Source organism: Balaenoptera ricei, chromosome 15, assembly GCF_028023285.1.
Source record: "Balaenoptera ricei isolate mBalRic1 chromosome 15, mBalRic1.hap2, whole genome shotgun sequence".
Taxonomy (NCBI): domain Eukaryota; kingdom Metazoa; phylum Chordata; class Mammalia; order Artiodactyla; family Balaenopteridae; genus Balaenoptera; species Balaenoptera ricei.
The window spans coordinates 30436364-30457870 of record NC_082653.1 but is presented as its reverse complement, the minus strand read 5'-3'; the positions used below and the strand labels follow the sequence as shown (position 1 = coordinate 30457870).

At 45.9% G+C, this 21507-nt stretch overlaps 1 protein-coding gene across 2 annotated transcripts; it reads right to left on the bottom strand.

Annotated features, from left to right (window-relative positions):
* Window positions 1-1269: 1269 nt before the first annotated feature.
* ITPA (inosine triphosphatase) lies at window positions 1270-17381 on the bottom strand. 2 transcript variants are annotated; one of them, XM_059897311.1, is made up of 8 exons: window positions 17140-17381; window positions 8413-8470; window positions 8264-8328; window positions 7574-7647; window positions 6581-6612; window positions 5900-6015; window positions 2936-3062; window positions 1270-1745 (listed from the first exon to the last, which is right to left on the bottom strand). In XM_059897311.1, exons 1-8 carry the CDS (start codon window positions 17203-17205, stop codon window positions 1657-1659), a joined length of 627 nt encoding a protein of 208 aa, XP_059753294.1. In that variant the 5' UTR covers window positions 17206-17381; the 3' UTR covers window positions 1270-1656. The 2 variants fall into 2 exon arrangements, with proteins under 2 accessions (XP_059753294.1, XP_059753293.1); XM_059897310.1 differs by having other exon boundaries at window positions 2936-3012; window positions 17140-17259.
* Between the last annotated feature and the right edge of the window lie 4126 nt (window positions 17382-21507).

Sequence of the window (21507 nt, the reverse complement as noted above, 5' to 3'; positions counted from 1 at the left end):
AGGCCTTTGTTCTGCCATGTTGCCAGGAACCTGCAGGGAAAGTGGGCTTGGGGCCAGTGAAGAGCCCAGTGGCTGGTAGGGTGGGATGAGCACATTCACGGTGCTGCTTGCAGGATGGGTAAAGTTTAAAGGGGACAGAAAGTGTACTGTGCATCCAGGACAGAACTCTGAGGAAGCAGCTGAGGAGCAGACACAGAGGGGTGCCCTGCTCCAAGTGCCACGTGGCAAGTGATCCTTCTTTGGGGCCCCCACCCCAGTAGCCTGTGTGTTTCCTGCAGGTGGGGCTGTGTCCAGGATCACCAAGCAAGGAGTAGGCAGGCCCCCCAGCACCCCACACCTGAGTTCCAGCCGGACACCACCCACCCCAAGCAGACAACTCAGCGGAGGCTGAGCACCACCACCGGCACTTCCTGAGGAAACAACCCAGCTGGGCTTCACAGACGAGAGGGGAGCAAAGGGATGAGGTCCGGTCCTCACCCACACGTGCTGATGAATTTTAGGGGAGGAAACAACTGTTAAATCTAGGCCCTGGGCCGTGCTGCTAGGACTGAGGAGGGGATGTAGCTTAAGCCTGGGAGTGACACACCAGCATTAGGGACCCCCACCCCGCAACCTGCTGCACACAACACGCTTTTCTGATTGTCCTTGGGGTTGGGCACCTCCTCTCTACCAGAGTAACACCTGCAGGAAGGCAAGGGAGCCACCCCGGGCCTCTGAAGTCCCTCCCAGGGAAGGGCTTCACCAGGACACAGTAATGGTCTGGGGTAGCTGAGCCGGGCCGCTTGAAGGGCTCAACTCAGCTGGCCCCCCAGGCTGAACTGTGGCATGTCAACCCAACTGGGGTCACGAACTCCATCCCTCCTCCCTGCCATAAAAATGAACCTGGCGTTATAACCATAAACCAACATTTTAGCTGCTCTAATGTACACCAGAATAAAGCAAAAGCACTCAACATCCCACACTGCCCGGCCCCCCAACCCAGCAAACACAATAGAAGCCAGCTGGGTGGTGGCATTGCTCAGTGGGTGGGTGGGCAGGCAGCAGGGATGTGGCACGGAAAAGTTCAGCCCATGATCAGAGACTTCAAGGATAAAAAGAAAGATATAATACTCCAGCTAGCAAGGGCACACGAACAGCCTCGACACAGCACTGCCCTCGTCCAGCCACCCCCCCCAACCCCTTTTGCCCCCCCTCACCCCACCGCCGACCTGAGAGGTTTCCTGCTCGTGTCAAAGGGGACTCAGGAGACAGACGCCTGCCTGGGGCAGGTTTCAAAGCAAATATACCCAGTTTATTTTGGAAGCAAGTACCCTCCCGAATTTTTACTTGCTGCATTTAAAAAACATCTAAGGCTGTTTGTGTGGTTCTTCCCCAAACCCTCAACCCTGCCAAGGCCAGTTTTAACACCCAAGGTCCTTTCCGGATTCAAGGCCTGGAGGCTGTAGGAAGCCACTGAATCCCTGAGGGCAGGAGGATGGTGTCCTTTGGCCAAAGTTTCTCCAGGCAGAGCCAGCTGCTCCTGACGGCTGGTAACACCCCCAGGAAGTGATACCCCTGAAGGCAGTACTTGGACGGGTGCCTGCCTGATAGAGGCGGTTTCCGGCTAGCCCTCCCCGGATCCTCAGCCAGAGTGGTCATCACTAGCTCCAAGAGGAGTCAGGTTGCCAAAGTATTCTTGCAACTCAAGCAGGGCCTGGAAGCGATGGGAGATGGTGTTCTTCTCAGCCTTGGGCATCTCTGCATACCTAAGGGGCAACAGTAGCAGCTCAGAGAAGAGGGAGCCCGGATTCAGGGAGGGTAGGTACACCTCACCTCATCCTGGAGCCCAAAGCTCAAAGAGTCCCCAGGAAAGGGTAGTGGGGCCACTAGCTCCTGGCAACCAGAGTTAATTTTTTTTAAATCAGAGTCTTAAATTCCCCTGTAGGTAGAAACCCATATTAATGAGTGTGAAAGGATCTTAAACTTGTTCTAGTGTGTCCAAAAGTCATCAAAGGGAAGCTGGGGACAGGGGGACGAGCTGCATGTTTGATCAGCTTTGTCATCTGTTGACGGGAAGCAGTGGGGCCTGACAGTCAAACACAGCAATCGCCTCCAATGCACTGTGGGGCGGGCAGGTGTGGGCAGGTGTGGGCAGGGGGCAGCAGGCGAGCCTCGAACAGCCAGCCAGTGGCCTGCCATCCACGGCAGGCCCCCAGTGAGCTGAGAATCCCTACCCAGTTGTCACTTTCACATCTATGCTGTCCAGTATGGTGGCTACGAGCCACTGTGGCCATTTAAACCAATTACAACTGAATAAAAATAAATTCTGTTCCTCAGTTGCTCTAACCACATTTCAAATGCTCCGCAGCCACATGTGGCTAATGGCTACCGGATTGCACAGCGCAGATACAGAGCATTTGTGTCACCAAAGTGCTGCTTCATGTTGTCCTCAGCCCTGCCTGGCTGTTGTGAGGCCTCAGGCCACACTCCCTAAGGGCCCCCCTCCAGCTTGACAAGCCCGATTCCAATAATGGCCAACATGTCCCGTGTAAATAAGCGGGGGCTAGCATGAAATACTGAAAACACCTGGCACTGTGGGGGTGTAACGTGGTGGCCAAGTGCTAACATTTTTCCAGACTAAATGGGGGTCAGATAATCATCCAACAAATCTGACAAGCCCAGGTCAGAGGGGGGAAGCCACTGAAGCTACAAAGCTGCTCTGAGCTGAGCTGAGCCCGAGAGCCCAGGACTTCAGCTACGCCCAGCTGCCTCCCAGCTGTGGACCGGGCCACCCAGATTCCTTGCATCCACCCCAGCAGAGCTGCCTTCAGCCAGAACGGCACCTCAGAGCCTGCCCCGCCTGTATCCGCGTGCCTGCACCTGGGCGGGGCACTGACCCAACCCAGACCACGGCCATCCCGACCCCACACCCCTGAAAGAAACTGGGGCTCCTTACGTCTGTTCATATCCATCAGGCTGAAAGCAGGGGTCCCAGCCAAAATCCCGGCAGCCACGGGGCACCACAATCCGGCCCTGCCAGAGGAAAGGGGGACAGGTGTGCCACTGGGTGTGGAGGAGATGCACTATGAGGAGGGCAGTAGCCAGCTTGAGTTTGGTTAGTTTATGAATTTGGTTAAACCCTATTTACTCAAAATATATTATTTCAAGGGGTCCATGGTGCCAGCAAATGTTTGCTGAACACAGATAAAATGCAGAGCAGGACGGCTCACTGCCCACAGACAGGGAGGAACCACATGCTTAATCAGCCCACCGATACCCCTGGGACCAGCCTCCCTCTCTGAAGCTTTGACAAACTGTGACCTCACTGAAGAAGAGAATCAACTTTGAAAGACTGACAGAAAACATTTTCTCCTAATAGGAAGTTTGAGGGCCCTGAACTTTGCAGCCAAGCCCTGTGCCTGCTACTATTACTGCATTTCTCAAAATACAAGGGAGGCTCTAACAATTAAATGAAATAACAAAATAGAAATTACTTTGCACAATGTTCAACACAAAAATGAGCTCAATAAATACAGGGTGTAAGAGGCAAATTCCAAAAGGAAAATGTGACAAAGACAACCAGTGTCATGAGATGTCAGGCTACCTTGGGAGTTTAAAAAAAAAACAAAAAACAAAACTTATAAAATACAAGGAGGTACTAGAGGATGGGGATTAGCCATATAAATTCCAAGTCATTCAGACCAAAGGCAAATTCTGCTTCTGCTAATGGGGAGCTGTGTGACTGAGGCCAGTTACTGAACCACTCTGAACTTCACCCACGCAACAACTGTTTTTTGAACACCTCAGCCAAGCAGGCACCAGGAAAACAGAAAGCCTTAGCCTTGCTTTCACAGAATGGATCTCTTAAGCAAAACAAGCATTACATCAATAAACACATTAATGATTACCAAATGCAAAGTGTCTTAGAGGCAACAAACTGGGAGCTGGGCTCAAGAATAACAAGATGGGGAGCTCAGGGAAGGCCTCAGTGAGGAGGGGACACTTTGGCCACATAAAGGACTAGGGCAGGAACATTCTAGGTGGAGGACACAGCTGTGCCGAGGTCCAGAGATGGAGAAGGGCTTAGCATACGCACTGCTGAAAGGGCAATGTGGCTGGGGTTTAGAAAGCACAGGGGAGAACAGAACAAGGAGAAACAAGGCTACCTCAGTTAAAGTCGGGGCTGGCAGCAACAAAGTACAAACAGCAGCCCAAGCCGGGGAGACAATAGGGAATGGTCGGATGGCAGTGATCCGGCCCCGTCAGCAGCATAGCTGCTAGTCAGTCATGGTGCAGGAAGTTGGGCCTGTGGTTGTTCATACTTTTGATTTTTGAGAGAACATTTCTGTGAAAGTAGCAGACCACTAAAACTAACTGTTAAAAATGTAACCAGGCAATATGATCCAGCAATCCCATTTCTGGATATATATCCAAAAGAATGAAAACAGGATCTTGAAGAGATATTTGCACACCCACGTTCATAGCAGCATTATGAGCCAAAAAGTGGAAGCCATGCAAGTGTTCATCGATGAATACAGGCAGACCTCGGAGATATTGCGGGGTCAGTTCCAGACCACTGCAATTAAGCAATTATCGCAATAAAGCAAGTCACATGAATTTTTTGGTTTCCTACTGCATATAAAAATTATGTTTACACTATGTTGTAATCTATTAAGTGTGCAATAGCATTATGTCTAAAAAAAAATGTACATACCTTAATTTAAAAATACTTCATCGCTAAAAATGCTAACCATCATCTGACAATGCAGGATTACCACAAACTTTCAATTTGTAAAAACATAATATCTGTGAAGCTCAATAAAACGAGGTATGCCTGTAAACGGATAAAGGAAAAAGTGGTATATATATACAATGGAATATTATTCAGCCTTAAAAAAGGAGATCCTGTCACATGCTACAACATGGATGAAACTTGAGGACATTATGCTAAGTGAGATAAGCCAGTCACAAAAAAACAAACACTGCAGGATTCCACTTATATGATGTATCTGAGGTAGCTGAACTCTTAGCAACAGAAAGTAGAATGGTGGTTGCCAGGTGCTGCAGAGAGGAGGGGAAGGTGGAGTCGTTATTCAATGGGTATAGTTTCAATTCTGCAAGATGAGAAAGATCTAGAGATCTGGTGCACAACAGTGTACACTATTGTACTGTACACTTAAAAATGAAGATGATAATTTCTGTCACCTGTTCTTTCACCACAAAAATTAAAAATCTAATCAGGGAGGGTAAAGTAAAACATCTGTGGACAGTCTCTGGTGCAGCCACTGGCATAGGGCTATGTGAGCTATGGTGGGACTCTGGATTTTATCCTGAGCAGAAAGGACAAAGCAGAGAAATGATGTGCCTGAAGGTACACTCCTGCCACGGGGAGGGGATGGATGGGCTGGGGTGGGGGGGGGAGCAGGCCAGCCCAGAGGGTGGTCTGGACCCTGTGAGAAGCAGCTGAACCTATGATCTGATAGGTAAGCATGGGGGCACTGAAGGGCAGTTCTGAAAGGAATGAGTTGGGGGGAGAAGGAAGATGATTCTATATGAACATAAGAAGTTGGAAAGGCTGTGAGATGTTCAAGGGAAGCTGTTGCCTCAGCAGTGGGATGAGGAGATTCAAGCTTGGAGAAGTCTGGGCTATAGATGTAGCTCTAGGAGTTGTCACCTTCAGTTTCCACATCTGCTTCTCAGGAGAGCATACAGTGCAGAGCTCTGGGTATACCAGGCCCCAACAGCTGTAAGCCATTGTGCGTTTCCAAACAACAGACTCAGGAGTCAAATACGTTTCGGGATTGACAGCACTTCTAGCTGTGGTACCCAGGGGCGCGCCCTCCCCACCATAGTCCTGCAGCATCATCGCGAGCCACAGCGCCCTCTGGCGGCACGCGGGGGAACGAGCATGGGTACGCACCGAGGTCCGGCCCCTGAAGAGGCGCACAGGCTCGCTCGGGTCCCCAGTGCTGAGCGCAAACGTGCAGAGTGCATAGGCCGACTTGTCTTGGAACCCAGCCAGGAGCTGGTGGAGACCTGCGGGCAGGTGCAGTGAGGGCTCAGCGCACTCTATGCTGCCCAGCCCCAGCCCCAGCCCCCTCTTCACACTCAAGGGGCCCAGGTGGCGAGGGGAGTTATACATATCACCAAATAGGCCCTGCGCTGATAACCCAGGAAGTTGGGCGATGGGGACGTGGGGTTCCTTATTCTACCACTGTGGGCTTCAGGGTATGCGCTGCTGGGACCAGGAGGAGCAGCAGGGTGTCCTCCTCCCTGCCCCCCACTGATGCAAGGACAGCAAGCAGTGGGGCCAGTCCCTCTCAGAGTCAGAATCAACTAGAGCCCCTTTGTCCCTCAAACTCAATGCTCTCACCACCCACCCCCACCCCATCCACTCCTCCCAAGTCTCAGTGCTCCCTGGCACCGGGTGTATAGGGAGAGTGTGAGCTGTAGATTATAGATGGGGAAACTGAGGTGAATGGAGACTCCGTGAAGGGGATGGAACCTGAGATTCCTGATTACTAGTTGGAGCTCCTCCCCTAGAACCCACAGATTCTTAATTTCAAACAGGTCTAAAGAAAGAGACAAATGGGGATAATACCTTCAGGCTTTAACTTCTCCAGAAACCACTTTCTGCAAGAGAAATAAAGGTGAGTCAGACACCACAAGCAGATGGATGTTCTTACCACCTTGTTTCTGGGCTGCGTCCCCCAGGGATTAGAGCCCTGGGACAGCCAAGGAGAAAAGATAAAGAATGTCTCAACTCAAAATGAAGAGAAATAATCCAATAGGACAAAGGAAATGGAGACAAAGAGGCAATCCACAGAAGAATCGATAAACCAGTGAAGCCCTCAATCTCACTGGTAATTAGGGAAATGCAAATTAAAATTGCATGTGGTAACATTTCCCACTCCCACCATTACAAAATACTGAAAAGTCATAAAACAGTGCTGGTAAGAATATGGAGCAATGTACACTATAAGCGTGTAGCGGTGCTACTGCCTTGGCAAACAAATTAGCAATCCAAAAGTTAAAGATACAGTTAACCCTTGAACAACATGAGTTTGAACTGCGTATGTTCACTTATACATGGATATTTTTCAGTAGTAAATACTACAGTAATATACAGTTGAATCCACTGATATGGAAGGCCAACTGTAAGTTAAACGCAGGTTAACCCCCCCGAGTTGTTCAAGGGTCAACTGTATACATATCCAAGACCTAACAAATTGGGGTATTTGTACCCTAGAGATACACAAAGACCTTCTGAGGGGGTCCAGGGTACTGGATAGCTTTAAGGAAATCCATCTGCAGATCTCAACTTATTTCCTCTTTCCTGAAACTGATCTGCCCACGAATGTACCTCTCCAATGGGTGAGTTCCCCTTGCCCATCTCAACTTACACAATCACATTCTCTCACTTTACAAAAGAAAGGTATGCCTCTTCCCCATCCCTAATCCTCCCTCAAGACAATCTGACATACTGGTGTTGATGCCAAGATAGTGAATGACCCGCAGTATCAAGTAACCAATCATTTCAAAGTTCAAGTGGTTTTGTGGCCAGGGCCCTGCAAAAGGGTGGGGGAGCACTCACATGTAGGGGCCAGGGAGGCCCCCAAGGGCGTTGAAGCACAGACAGGTGTCCTCCACCAGTACAGGGCCCTGCACCTGCAGCACAAGGACATGCAGCTCTGAGACCTGTGCCCAGCAGCAGGCCCCATCTCCACCCTGAATTCCCCGGCCACCCAGGCCAAGGCCATACCCACAGCTAGCTGGGATGTGCAAGAGCAGCATCAGATAGAGGTCCATCTGCTCTGGGTAACAGCCGTTGACTAATCTCTTATCTTCATTTTAAAGGTAGGGACATCAAAGCCTTGGCAGCTTGTAAAGTTTGCTCCAGGTACAGTGACAGGAGAGCTGGGATTCATACTCAAGCAGCCTGACTGTTTACAAAGCACTCTTTTTCAGTTCCACAGAGATGTGTGAGTGCAGGTTGGATGTATGTGGGGAGAATGCAGGGGTGGAATGTATGTACCTGATAATTGGGAAGAGTGAATTATATGTGTGTGTGGTCATCTAGGGGGATACTATGCAGTCAAGGCTGAGAAAGGAAGGCAGTATTCCAGAGCCAACATTAACTGACTCCAGCCTAGCTAAGCCTGGAAAGGTCCTTCAAGTCATTATAAACTGGCCCACCATATTCTTTACCCATCCCCAGCAGGCACAGACCCCAGGAGCCACCAGGACAAGAGGCGCAAGCACAGGACATGTGTGAAGCAAGCACCTGGCGAGCTGCCTCCTGACACTTCCGAATGGAAATCTCATCAGGCTCTCCTTGGTACTCTGGCACTTATCAGAGAAACAGACACACAGTCAGGTCACAGAGAGAGAAATTGAATCATCTTTTAAAAATAGAACTAAACAGAGACATACGGTCAATCTTCTGTGCCACCAAAGTGCATGGAAACTTATCTCCTAGAATCTGAATGACCTGTTCCAAAATGAAAGAACATTTATCACCATTTGTTTAACTATTCCCCATTACTACAAAAGCTGTCACCCACCTTTCTCATCAGGTAACTCTCCTGTCAGTCCCCTAAAGCTTACCAAGTCAGGCCCACGAGCCTCACCTCAGCCTTCAGGGTCCCACCCCAGCAGGTCAGCTCCCCCATCTGCTTACTCTCCGATCCCTCCCTCCTACTTCAGGTCTCTGTTCATGCTAACCACCCACCTAGAACACCCTCTTCCCTTCTCAATGCTCCCAAAACCTATCCTTTGGGCCAGGAATTTTCTATCAGGGGTTACCCAGAATTCAGGAGGTCTGTGAACTTGGATTAGAAAAAAAAAAAAACTGCTTTATTTTCACTAACCCCTACCTGAAATTTAGCATCCCTTTCAATAGTGAATATAGAAAACAAACACAAATAGCACTAGCATCTCCTGTGATATTTAAACCTATTAAAATCACAGATGCTGTCATATCCCATTACAGTTGTAGCAGATATCTCAAAATATCATTTACAAGGGGCAGAGTCAAGATGGCGGCATGGGAAGACGCAGAGTTTGTGTCTCCCTACAACTCGGGCGCCTGCCAGATGCTGGTGGGGGACCTTGACGCCCAAGGAGACGGGAAGAACCCCCAAGTGAACGGCTCCTGTAATGGGAGCTCTGAGTCTGAACCACTGGACTAACAGGAGAACCTCAGACCCCAGGGAATATTCATTGGAATGAGGTCTCCCGGAGGTCCTCATCTCGGCACCAAGACCCAGCTCTACCCAACAGCCTACAAACCAGTGTTGGAAGCCTCAGGCCAAACAACCAGTTAAACAGGAACACAATCCCACCCATCAGAAAAAATGAGAGGGTAAGAAAGTATGTCACAGATGAAGGAGCATGGTAAAAACCTATAAGACCAAATAAATGAAGAGGAAATAGGCAATCTACCTGAAAAAGAATTCAGAGTAATGGTGGTAAAGATGATCCAGAATCTCAGAAGTAGAATGGAGGCACAGACTGAGAAAATACAAGAAATGTTTAACAAAGTTCTAGAAGAACTGAAGGACAAACAGAGATGAAAACACAATAACTGAAAATGAAACATACACTAGAAAGAATCAATAATAGGATAACTGAGGCAGAAGAACAAATATAAGTGAGATGGAAGACAGAATGGTGGAAATAACTGCCAAGGAGCAGAATAAAGAAAAAACAATGAAAAGAATCGAAGACAATCTCAGAGACCTCTGGGACAATACTAAACACACCAACGTTCGAATTATAGGGGTCCCAAATAAGAAGAGAAAAAGAAAGGGTCTGAGAAAATATTTGAAGAGATTATAGTGGAAAACTTCCCTAACATGGGAAAGGAAATAGCCACCTAAGTCCAGGAAGCGCAGAGAGTCCCATACAGGTTAAACCCTAGGAGAAGCACACCAAGACACATATTAATCAAACTAACAAAAATTAAGTTCAAAGAAAAAATATTAAAAGCAGCAAGGGAAAAGCAAAAAATAACATACAAAGGAATCCCCATAACATTATCAACTGATTTTTCAGCAGAAACTCTGCAGGCCAGAAGGGAGTGGCAGGATATACTTAAAATGATAAAAGAGAAAAAACTACAACCAAGATTACTCTACCCAGCAAGGATCTCATTCAGAGTCAACAGAGAAATCAAAAGCTTTTCAGACAAGCAAAAGGTAAGAGAATTCAGCACCACAAAACCAGCTTTACAACAAATGCTAAAAAAACTTCTCTAGGCAGGAAACACAAGAGAAGAAAAAGACCCACAAAAACAAACCCAAACAATTAAGAAAATGGTAATAGGAACATACATATTGATAACAACCTTGAATGTAAATGGATTAAATGCCCCAACCAAAAGACACAGACTGGCTGAATGGATACAAAAACAAGACCCGTACATATGCTGTCTACAAGAGACCCACTTCAGACCTAGGGACACATACAGACTAAAAGTGAAGGGATGGAAAAATATATTCCATGCAAATGGAAATCAAAAGAATGTTGGAGTAGCAGTACTCATATCAGATAAAATAGACTTTAGGGCTTCCCTGGTGGTGCAGTGGTTAAGAATCTGTCTGCCATTGCAGGGGACACAGGTTCGATCCCTGGTCCAGGAAGATCCCACATGCTGTGGAGCGACTAAGTCCATGCACCACAACTAGTGAGCCTGCGCTCTAGAGCCCGTGAGCCACAACTACTGAGCCCGTGTACCACAACAACTGAAGCCTGCGTGCCTAGAGCCTGTGTTCTGCAACAAGAGAAGCCACCTCAATAAGAAGCCTGCACACCACAACAAACAGTAACCCCTGCTTGCCGCAACTAGAGAAAGCCCATGCACAGCAACGAAGACCCAACACAGCCAAAAATAAATAAATAAAATAAATAAATTTATTTAAAAATAGACTTTAAAATAAAGACTGTTACAAGAGATAAGGAAGGACAGTACATAATGATCAAGGGATCAATCCAAGAAGAAGATATAACAATTATAATCGTTTATGCACCCAACATAGGAGCACCTCAATACATAAGGCAAATGCTAACAACCATGAAAGGGGAAATCGACAGTATCACAATAATAGTAGGGGACTTGAACACCTCACTTACCCCAATGGACAGATCATCCAAACAGAAAATAAATAAGGAAACACAAGCTTTAGATGACACAATAGACCAGACAGATTTAATTGATATTTACAGAATATTCTACCCGAAAGGGGCAGAGTACACTTCCTTCTCAAGTGCACACGGAACATTCTCCAAGACAGATCACATCTTGGGTCACAAATCAAGCCTCGGAAAATTTAAGAAAATTGAAATCGTATTAAGCATCTTTTCTGACCACACTGCTACGAGAGTGGAAATCAATTACAGGAAAAAAACTGTAAAAAACACAAATACATGGAGGCTAAACAGTGCACTACTAAGTAACAAAGAGATCACTAGAGAAATCAAAGAAATAAAAGAATACATAGAAACAAATGACAACAAAAACACGACGACTCAAAACCTATGGGATGCAGCAAAAGCTGTTCTAAGAGGGAAGTTTACAGCAATTCAATCTCACCTCAAGAAACAAGAAAAATCTCAAATAAATAATCTAACCCTACACCTAAAGCAACTAGAGAAAGAAGCACAAAGAAAACCCAAAGTCAGTAGAAGGAAAGAAATCATAAAGATCAGAGCAGAAATAAATGAAACAGAAATGAAAATAACAGCAAAAATCAATAAAACTAAAAGTTGGTTCTTTGAGAAGATAAACAAAATTGATAAACCCTTAGCCAGACTCATCAAGAAAAAAAGGGAGAGGACGCAAATCAATAAAATTAGAAATTTATAAAGCAGAAGTTAACACACCATTGTAAGGCAATTATACTTCAATAAAGATGTTTAAAATAAATAAATAAATAAATAAATAAAATAAAATAAGAAATGAAAAAGGAGAAATCACAACTGACACTGCAGAAATACAAAGGATTATAAGAGACTACCACAGACAACTATATGCCAATAAAATGGACACCCATGAGGAAATGGACAAATTCTTGGAAATGTACAATTTTCCAAGACTGAGCCAGGAAGAATTAGAAAATATAAACAGACCTATCACAAGTAATGAAATTGAAACTGTAATTAAAAATCTTCCAACAGGACTTCCCTGGTGGCGCATTGGTTAAAAATCTGCCTGCCAATGCAGGGGACACAGGTTCGATCCCTGGTCCGAGAAGACCCCATATGCCACGGAGCAACTAACCCCATGTGCCGCACCTACTGAGCCTGTGCTCTAGAGTCCACGAGCCACAACTACTGAGCCCATGTGCCGCAACTACTGAAACCCGCCTGCCGAGAGCCCATGCTCCATAACAAGGGAAGCCACCGCAATGAGAAGCCTGTGCACCACAACGAAGAGTAGCCCTGGCTTGCCGCAACTAGAGGAAGTCCACGCGCAGCAATGAAGACCCAACGCAGCCAAACATAAATAAATAAAAATAAATAAATTTTTATGTAAAAAAAATCTTCCAACAAACAAAAGTCCAGGACCAGATGGCTTCACAGGCGAATTCTATCAAACATTTAGAGAAGAGCTAACACCGATCCTTCTCAAACTCTTCCAAAAAACTGCAGAGGGAGGAACACTCCCAAATTCGTTCTATGAAGCCACCATCACCCTGATACCAAAACCAGAAAAAGATATCACAAAAAAAGAAAATTATAGTCCAATATCACTGATGAACATAGATGCAAAAATCCTAAACAAAATACTAGCAAACAGAAACCAACAACATATTAAAAGGATCATACATCAGATGCAAGGATTCTTCAATATATGCAAATCAATCAATGTGATACACCATATTAACAAATTAAGGAATAAAAACCATGTGATCATCTCAATAGATGCAGAAAAAGGTTTTGAAAAAATTCAACACCATTTTCCAATAAAAACGCTCCAGAAAATGGGCATAGAGGGAACCTACCTCAACATAATAAAGGTCATATATGACAAACCCACAGCAAACATACTCAATGGTGAAAAACTGAAAGCATTTCCTCTAAGATCAGGAACAAGACAAGGATGTCCTCTCTCGCCACTCTTATTCAACATAGTTTTCGAAGTCCTAGCCATGGCAATCAGAGAAGAAAAAGAAATAAAAGGTATACAAATTGGAAAAGAAGTAAAACTGTCACTGTTTGCAGATGACATGATACTATACATAGAAAATCCTAAAGATGCCACCAGAAAACTACTAGAACTAATCAACGAATTTGGTAAGGTTGCAGGATACAAAATTAATGCACAGAAATCTCTGGCATTCCTATACACTAACAACGAAAAATCAGAAAGAGAAATTAAGGAAACAATCCCATTTACCACTGCAACAAAAAGAATAAAATACCTAGGAATAAACCTATCTAAGGAGGCGTAAGACTTATACTTGGAAAACTATAAAACACTGATGAAAGAAATCAAAGATGACATAAACAGATGGAGAAATATACCATGTTTTTGGATTGGAAGAATCAATATTATGAAAATGACTATACTACCCAAAGCAATCTACAGATTCAATGCAATCCCTATCAAACTACCAATGGCATTCTACACAGAATTAGAACAAAAAATTTTACAATTTGTAATGGAAACACAAAAGATCCCAAACAGCCAAAGCAATACGGAGAAAGAAAAACGGAGCTGGAGGAATCAGGCTCCCTGACTTCAAACTATACTACAAAGCTACAGTAATCAAGACAGGTTGGTACTGGCACAAAAACAGAAATACAGATCAAGGTGCAGGATAGAAAGCACAGAGATAAACCCATGCACATATGGTCACCTAATTTATGACAAAGGAGGCAAGAAAATACAATGGAGAAAAGACAGCCTCTTCAGTAAGTGGTGCTGGGAAAACTGGACAGCTACATGTAAAACAATGAAATTAGAACACCACCTAACACCACACACAAAAATAAACTCCAAATGTATTAAAGACCTAAATGTAAAAACAGACACTATAAAACTCTTAGAGGAAACCATAGGAAAAACACTCTTTGACATAAACCACAGCAAGATGTTTTTTGACCCACCTCTTAGAGTAATGAAAATACAAACAAAACTAAACAAATGGGACCTAATTAAACTTAAAAGCTTTTGCACAGCAAAGGAAACCATAAACAAGACGAAAAGACAACCCTCAGAATGGGATAAAATATTTGCAAATGAAACAACGAGCAAAGGATTAATCTCCAAAATATACAAACAGCTCATGGAGCTCAATATCAAAAAAAGAAACAACCCGGGCTTCTCTGGTGGCACAGTGGTTAAGAATCCACCTGCCAATGCAGGGGACACAGGTTTGAGCCCTGGTCTGGGAAGATCCCGCATGCCGCGGAGCAACTAAGCCTGTGCGCCACAAATACCGAGCTACTGAGCCTGCGCGCTAGAGCCCGCAAGCTACAACTACTGAGTCCCCATGCCACAGCTACTGAAGCCCACGCGCCTAGAGCCCATGCTCCACAACAAGAGAAGCCACTGCAATGAGAAGCCTGCGCGCCGCAACGAAGAGTAGTCCCCGCTCACCGCAACCAGAGAAAAGCCCGCACACAGCAACGAAGACCCAACGCAGCCAAAAATAAAAATAAAATAAAATAAAATAAAATAAATTTAAAACAAAAAGAAACAACCCAATTAAAAAATGGGCAGAAGACCTAAATAGACATTTCACCAAAGAAGACATACAGATGGCCAAGAGGCACATGAAAAGATGCTCAACATCACTATTAGAGAAATGCAAATCAAAACCACAATGAGGTATCACCTCACACCGGTCAGAATGGCCATTATCAAAAAATCTAGAAACGATAAATGCTGGAGAGGGTGTGGTAAAAAGGGAACCCTCCTGCACTGTTGGTGGGAATGTAAATTGATACAACCACTATGGAGAGCAGTATGGAGGTTCCTTAAAAAACTAAAAATAGAACTACCATATGACCCAGCAAACCCCACTACTGGGCATATACCCTGAGAAAACCATAATTCAAAAAGAGACATGCACCACAATCTTCACTGCAGCACTATTTACAATAGGCAGGACATGGAAGCAAACTAAATGTCCATTGACAGATGAATGGATAAAGAAGATGTGGCACATATATACAATGGAATATTACTCAGCCATAAAAAGAAACGAAATAGTGATTTGTAGTGAGGTGGATGGACCTAGAGTCTGTCATACAGAGTGAAGTAAAGAAAAAAAGTAAAGAAAGAGAAAAACAAATACCATATGCTAATGCATATATATGGAATCTAAAAAAAAAATGGTACCGATGAACCTAGTGGCAGGGCAGGAATAAAGACACAGACATACAGAATGGACTTGAGGACACGGCAGCGGGGGAGGGAGAAGCTGGGGCGAAGTGACAGAAGCATCGACATATACACACTACCAAATGTAAAATAGCTAGTGGGAAGCAGCGGCATAGCACAGGGAGATCAGCTCGGTACGCATTAATAAAGCATATGTAACTGGATCACAAATATTTATAATATTTTGAGAATTGTAAATCAGTAGACTTGATTTCCTTTGTAATCCTATGTATTTTATTTTGTACATTTAAAAATATTTTCCTGAGAAAGGGTCCAGAGGCTTCGTCACTCTGCCAATGGGGTACCATGAGATGAAGAGTTAAAACTCCCTATTTTAGGCCAACTTCAAGTCTATTTTCTCCAGTGAGCCTCCTCTGGCCACTCCAGCATCTTCTTTTTTTTTCTCCTTTTTTTGGGGGGCCGTGCCACATGGCTTACAGGATCTTAGTTTCCCAACCAGGGATCGAACTCGGGCCCCGGCAGTGAAAGCTCGAATCCTAACCACTGGACTTCCAGGGAATTCCCTCCCTCTTCTTTAAATGTGGGAGGGCCACATTCTCAACCAGAGGTAGAGATGGCCTTGGGAGCTGGCACCCACCATCTTGCATGGGGCTCTGTTCAGTGTGGCACTGCCTGTCTGCTTGTCTGGTCTGGCCTCAAGATCACAAACCTTTTATCAGCACAGGGCTCTGACTTCTGAGGCCACCCTGTAACAGCATGCAAGTGTCATTGGTCCCTATGTTGTAGACAAATGACCCTAATGACTGCACCCCATTGGTCTGCCTCAGACATCTAGTAGGTGTCATCCTGATTCCCCACACATGACCCACCTCCTTGACCATGGCTGACTAAGTAAGGGCAAACCTTTGATCCAAGCAAGGCCAATCAGAGCTGATGTCTGGCAGAAGCCTTACTGCCTCCTCCAACAGAAGGGAAAAATGCAGAAAGACCTCAAAAGGAAAAGGGATGAGCATCCAGAGACAACTAGAAGGACAAATAAACCCCTCGATAGGGACTCCTAAGAAAGACTCCTCAAGCCCTGTGGGACAGCATACCATTGTATTCCCACCATTGTCACCTGGTTGTTTACATGAGCTCCCTGTGTCTCTCTACTATTTGCAACCAAAGCGGTTCCATCAACCCCCAGAATTCTCAGAGCTGGCCACAAAGTCCCTGTAGGCAGGAACTTTGGATCCACTGCCTCCTTCACTCCTCCTCTCCATTGCGCTGTGAAGCAGACCTCCTGCATAATGGCCATTTCACAGATGGCGGAAAGAGGCTGGGAGAGGCTGAGGACCACATTTCTGGACCGTGGTGGGGTGTGGAACTCAGTTTGGATGCCTGGCCCCACACCCTGTCCGGCCCCTGCCAACCCCAGGCCAGCAGCGGGGTCTGGATCAGCTCCAGAGGGGTGTCAGGGTCCCGGTTTGGGACCTAGCTTAAGAGGTGACCTTTGGGACAAGTGTTAAGGACCCCACCACTCCTTCAGCTCCCGATGCCCCTAAGCTCACAAGCCCCGTGCCCGGATTTGTCAAGGCCCTCATTCTATCGAGTCCAACCCCGGGTCGCCCCCACTCCGCACATGTGCCGGTCCACTCCGCGCGGCCCATCCCCTTCCCGATCCAACCCATCCCTCCGGGTCGGACTCTGTTTCCCCACCAGCGTGCTTCCCTCCGCCTGGAAGCCACTTCTCCGCCTTCTCCCCAGCCAACCTTGCCACACGCTACCCCCCAACCGCCTCCTGCTCGGCTTCCCACCCCTCCCGTCACCTCCTCCAGCTTCTTGGCGTTCCCCGTGACAAACACGATCTTCTTCCCGGACAAGGAGGCCGCCATTGTGAGCCACAAGTACCTGGCAGGCTCAGCGGAAGCCCCTCTACTTCCGCCTGGCGGCGGAAGGGGGTGGCCCGGTTTCCGGCCGGGGGTCCCAGGAAGGCCGGCTGTGGATTTTGTTGCGTGCTGCGCGCTCCGGTGGCGGCGGCAGCTGCAGTCTGGGCACTTCAGGGGCGGGAAGGCTGCGCTGGGCGCACAGAATCCTTGCTCAGATCACCGGGAGCACAGCGCCCTTTTCCGTTTGAGCAGCCTGGGGCCCCGGGCGCTAGAAGGGAGGAGAAGGGCTCGGCCCTCCTGCGTCGGATTTGCTGGGGTCTTCCCAACGCTGGAGGTTGCGTACGCCGGGACCAGTCCCTCCCGCAAAGAGACGCTCTCCTCAAGGCCAGAAGAGACCGTTCCAGCCACCTGCCCCACCCCTGCTTTCGCCCCTCTCTGGGACAGGGACACCGAGGAAGCAAAGAAGCCCAGCGTAGCTACCTCGAGGCTGGTGATGAACTGCCTAGGCTCTGGACGATTCGCCTTAACCGCGGGCACTCTAAAGCTGTCTCTGGAAACTGTTTCCTTCTGGACAAGGGCCCCCAAACCTGGGACTTTATCCTGACCTCACCTTCAGCCTCGCTTCCTTAGCTCCTCCTTGCTTGCCAGCTCTGATCTACTTGACTGTGATCTTAAACTTGGCATAGCCTAAATCTAGCCCGGTCTTTTCCCCCATCTCCCAGATTTGCGACTTCAGTATTTCGACCCCCTTATTACCTCATCCCTCCAGTCCTTTAAGTCCATCATCCCTTCTCAGCCACATCTTTTCATCCCCAACACAGCAAAGAGCAGAAAGTGCCCCAGCAGACCCACCTGTGCGATAGGCCTTGACCCACTGCTGACACCCGCACTGGGCAATTCAGCTGTCTCCCTCCTTCATGGACTCAGCAACCGAAGGTTAACAGTAAGGGCAGATTCAGGGCCAGCTCTACTCCTGGTGAGGCAACTCCCGTCAGAGGAGTGTCATCGGAAGTCTGGAGGGCTGTCAATGCCTGGATGAGTTATTTTTGTTAATGTTAAAGACCTCTAATAATCTGGATGATTTTTTTTTTTTAGACCCCAGAATTTGTCCTCGTGGGGGAAAAAATCCTGTTGCTCAACGACTTTACCGTAGTGGGAGTATTGCATAGGCCAAAAGGCCTCACTGTGTCCTAAGGCAGGTCCTGAAGTTTCCCATTCTACCATGTGATCCCTTTCTACCATGTGATTTGCGAGGCTCCTTGGAGTTGACCTGAGAAGTGGTGGGTTACATCAGGAAGTGGTTGCCTTCCCTCTATGTCATTTGTCTTCCTAATTCATGAAGTCATGGTGAATCTTCAGGGAGGTGGAGGGGCAGAAGAGGTTCCCCTCAGCAAAGCCGACCTCCTGACTGTTGAAAGCTTCAGCTACAGAGTTATTAAGCATGGAGTATTGGAAATAAATGAGTATTCACTTTAGATAGACCTCACTCTAAATCTGAAGGTCTTGGGGAATTCCCTGGCTGTCCAGTGGTTAGGACTCTGTTCTTTCACTGCCGAAGGCCCGGGTTCAGTCCCTGGTCAGGGAACTAAGATCCCGCAAGCCAATAAATAAATAGTAAATAGTTAGATAAATAAATCTGAAGGTCTTGGAGCCCAAGAGCTTGGCAGGGTCGGGGGCGGGGGGGGAGGAAGGAGATGGGTGAATACCTAAAATTGTATGCAGAAGTTTGTGTATGTGTGATCTTCAGTTAGGATCCTTGGTTGCAAGTGACAGAAATCCTCTTAGGCAACAACAAAACAAAAAAGAAATGTATCGATTGCTTCACTTAACTGGTGAGCCAACGTAGATAGGTTCTTAGTTTCTCTGAGCAGAAAGGAAGGGGACTGCATTATTCATTCATTAAGTAGCCTATGCTAGAATTAAAATGTAAATTTTTTAAAAAATTTTTGGCTGGGTTGGGTCTTCGTTGCTGTGTGCGGGCTTTCTCTAGTTGCGGTGAGCGGGGGCTACTCTTCAGTGTAGTGCGCGGGCTTCTCATTGCGATGGCTTTTCTTTGTTGTGGAGCATGGGCTCTAGGCGCGTTGGCTTCAGTAGTTGTGGCACATGGGCCCAGTAGTTGTGGCTAGTGGGCTCTAGAGCACAGCTCAGTAGTTGTGGCACACGGGCTTAGTGGCTCCACAGCATGTGGGATCTTCCCAGACCAGGGCTCGAACCCATGTCCCCTGAATTGGCAGGCGGATTCTTAACCACTGCGCCACCAGGGAAGTCCCTAAAATGTAAATTTTTATTTCCTTTAGCAAGGAATATGACAGAAAATCTCTTTGGAATTACACTTCCCTCATGTGGAGGAAACCAAGTTAAGCAAAGAAGGACAATTCATGCCCTCGAAGGAGATTGTCAGGTCCTATGAATTCTGCCTCTGAAATAGTTCTTCAATCAGTCCCCTCCTCACCACTCCAATGCTACTGTCATGAATCCAGCCTTCTTCTGTTCTTACCTGGACCAGGGCAGCAGCTGTCTCACTGTTGTTCTCCCTGCCATCTTCCACCCCACTCAGTCTGCCCACAAACCTTAAGCAACATGCTTAGGGTCCAGGACCCTGACAATCTGAGAACTCCAAATGAAAGCTGTGAAAGTGATATAATCTGAGGCAGCAAGGAAGTTATATCTATTGACAGTTTCTTATTTTGCCCTTCCAAACAACTTTCTATGCACATGCAAATTACACACAAAAATGTATCAAGTCTTAATTTTTACTTTTTAACAATATTTTTTATTATGGAAAATTTCAAACTTGCACAAAAATGACAAACTTACCAAAAAAAAAAAAAAAAGGCAGTATAATGAGCCCCTATATAACCATTGACCAGCTTCAACGATCATCAACATTTATATATTTTAAAAGCACTGTCCTGCCCTTTTTGCTTGTTTATAAATTATGAACTATTTCAAAATTACAGAAAATCATAAATGCTCAAGTTTCCACCATTCCAATTTAACATGTTAAAGTGTTAACGTGTGCCCATATTTTTTCAAATCCTCCCCTATACACACATCATGGGTCCTGGGATCTTTATGTCATCATACACACAAAATCTTCATACTACTGTAATAGCAAATTCCTAGTAGTTTAGTTGTTATTTGCTTTTTAAAAAATCTTGAGTTTACATCCTGTCCCTAGGTTTTTTTTTTTAAACAACTTTATTGAGGTAGAATTTGTCCCCAGTTTTTTTTTGTTGGTTGGTTGGTTGGGGTTTTTTTGGCCACACCACATGGCATGTGGGATTTTAGTTCCCAGACCGGGGATCGAACCCACGCCCTCTGCATTGTAAGTGCTGAGTCTTAACTACTGGACTGCCAGGGAAGTCCCAGTTTTGTTTTTCTTTTTGAACAGTGTCAAGAATCAAAAGAAAATTTAAATTCCCTGTATTTAATTTCCTAGTGCTCACTATGGAAAACTGGATCAATAATTCTTGTACAACCCAATAAGTTACTTTAAAATGGTATGAAATTGCAAGTCTGAGTACAAAAGTATATTACAATTTATTTATATAGAAGATTTGGTCTCCACTTTTAATGAGATCGATGTCACAGATACAGGCAAATCTCTGCTGTTAATGCCATCCAACTTCTTCCCTCCCCAAAGGTAACTGCTATTCTGAAGTTGGTATGTATCATTCCCAAGCAACTTTTTTACTTTTTCTGCATATGTATGCTTCCATAAACACTGTGGTATTGTTTAGTGCTTTTTAAACATACATAAATGTCACGCTGCACATAACTATTTGCAATAATTTCCACTTAACATTTTTTACTCCCCCAGAATTCATTTTAAAGTTAAAAATTAGGGCCTCTCGCAGCAACACGGATGCAACTAGAGATTATCATACTAAATGAAGTAAGTCAGAAAGAGAAAGCCAAATACCATATATCTCTTATATGTGGAATCTAATATATGACAAATGAGCCTATCTATGAAACAGAAACAGACTCACAGACATATAGAACAGACTTGTGGTTGTCAAGGGGGAGGGGTTGGGGGGATGGAGTGGGAGGTTAGGGTTAGCAGATGTAAGCTACTATTGGTATATATGCAATAGATAAACAAGCTCCTACCTTCTGTGTTCCTATAGCACAGAGAACTATATTCAGTATTCTATGATAAACCATAATGGAAAAGAATATTAAAAAAAAAAAAAAAAGTAGGTTATTCCCTGGCAGCCCGGTTGTCAGGACTCTGCGCTTTCACTGCCAAGGGCACAGGTTCAGTCCCTGGCTGGGGAACTAAGATCCTGCAAGTTGCACAGC

Bases quoted from the DNA above. Each gene is read 5' to 3' on its own strand.
- ITPA (XM_059897311.1), bottom strand. From the start codon at position 17,205: ATGGCGGCCTCCTTGTCCGGGAAGAAGATCGTGTTTGTCACGGGGAAC. The intron at 7,648-8,263 runs GTGCTTGCTTCA...CTTGTGCTGCAG, and splicing joins GTCAGGAGGCAGCTCGCCAG to GTGCAGGGCCCTGTACTGGT. The intron at 1,746-2,935 runs GTAAGGAGCCCC...GTTGCCCCTTAG, and splicing joins CCTGATGGATATGAACAGAC to GTATGCAGAGATGCCCAAGG.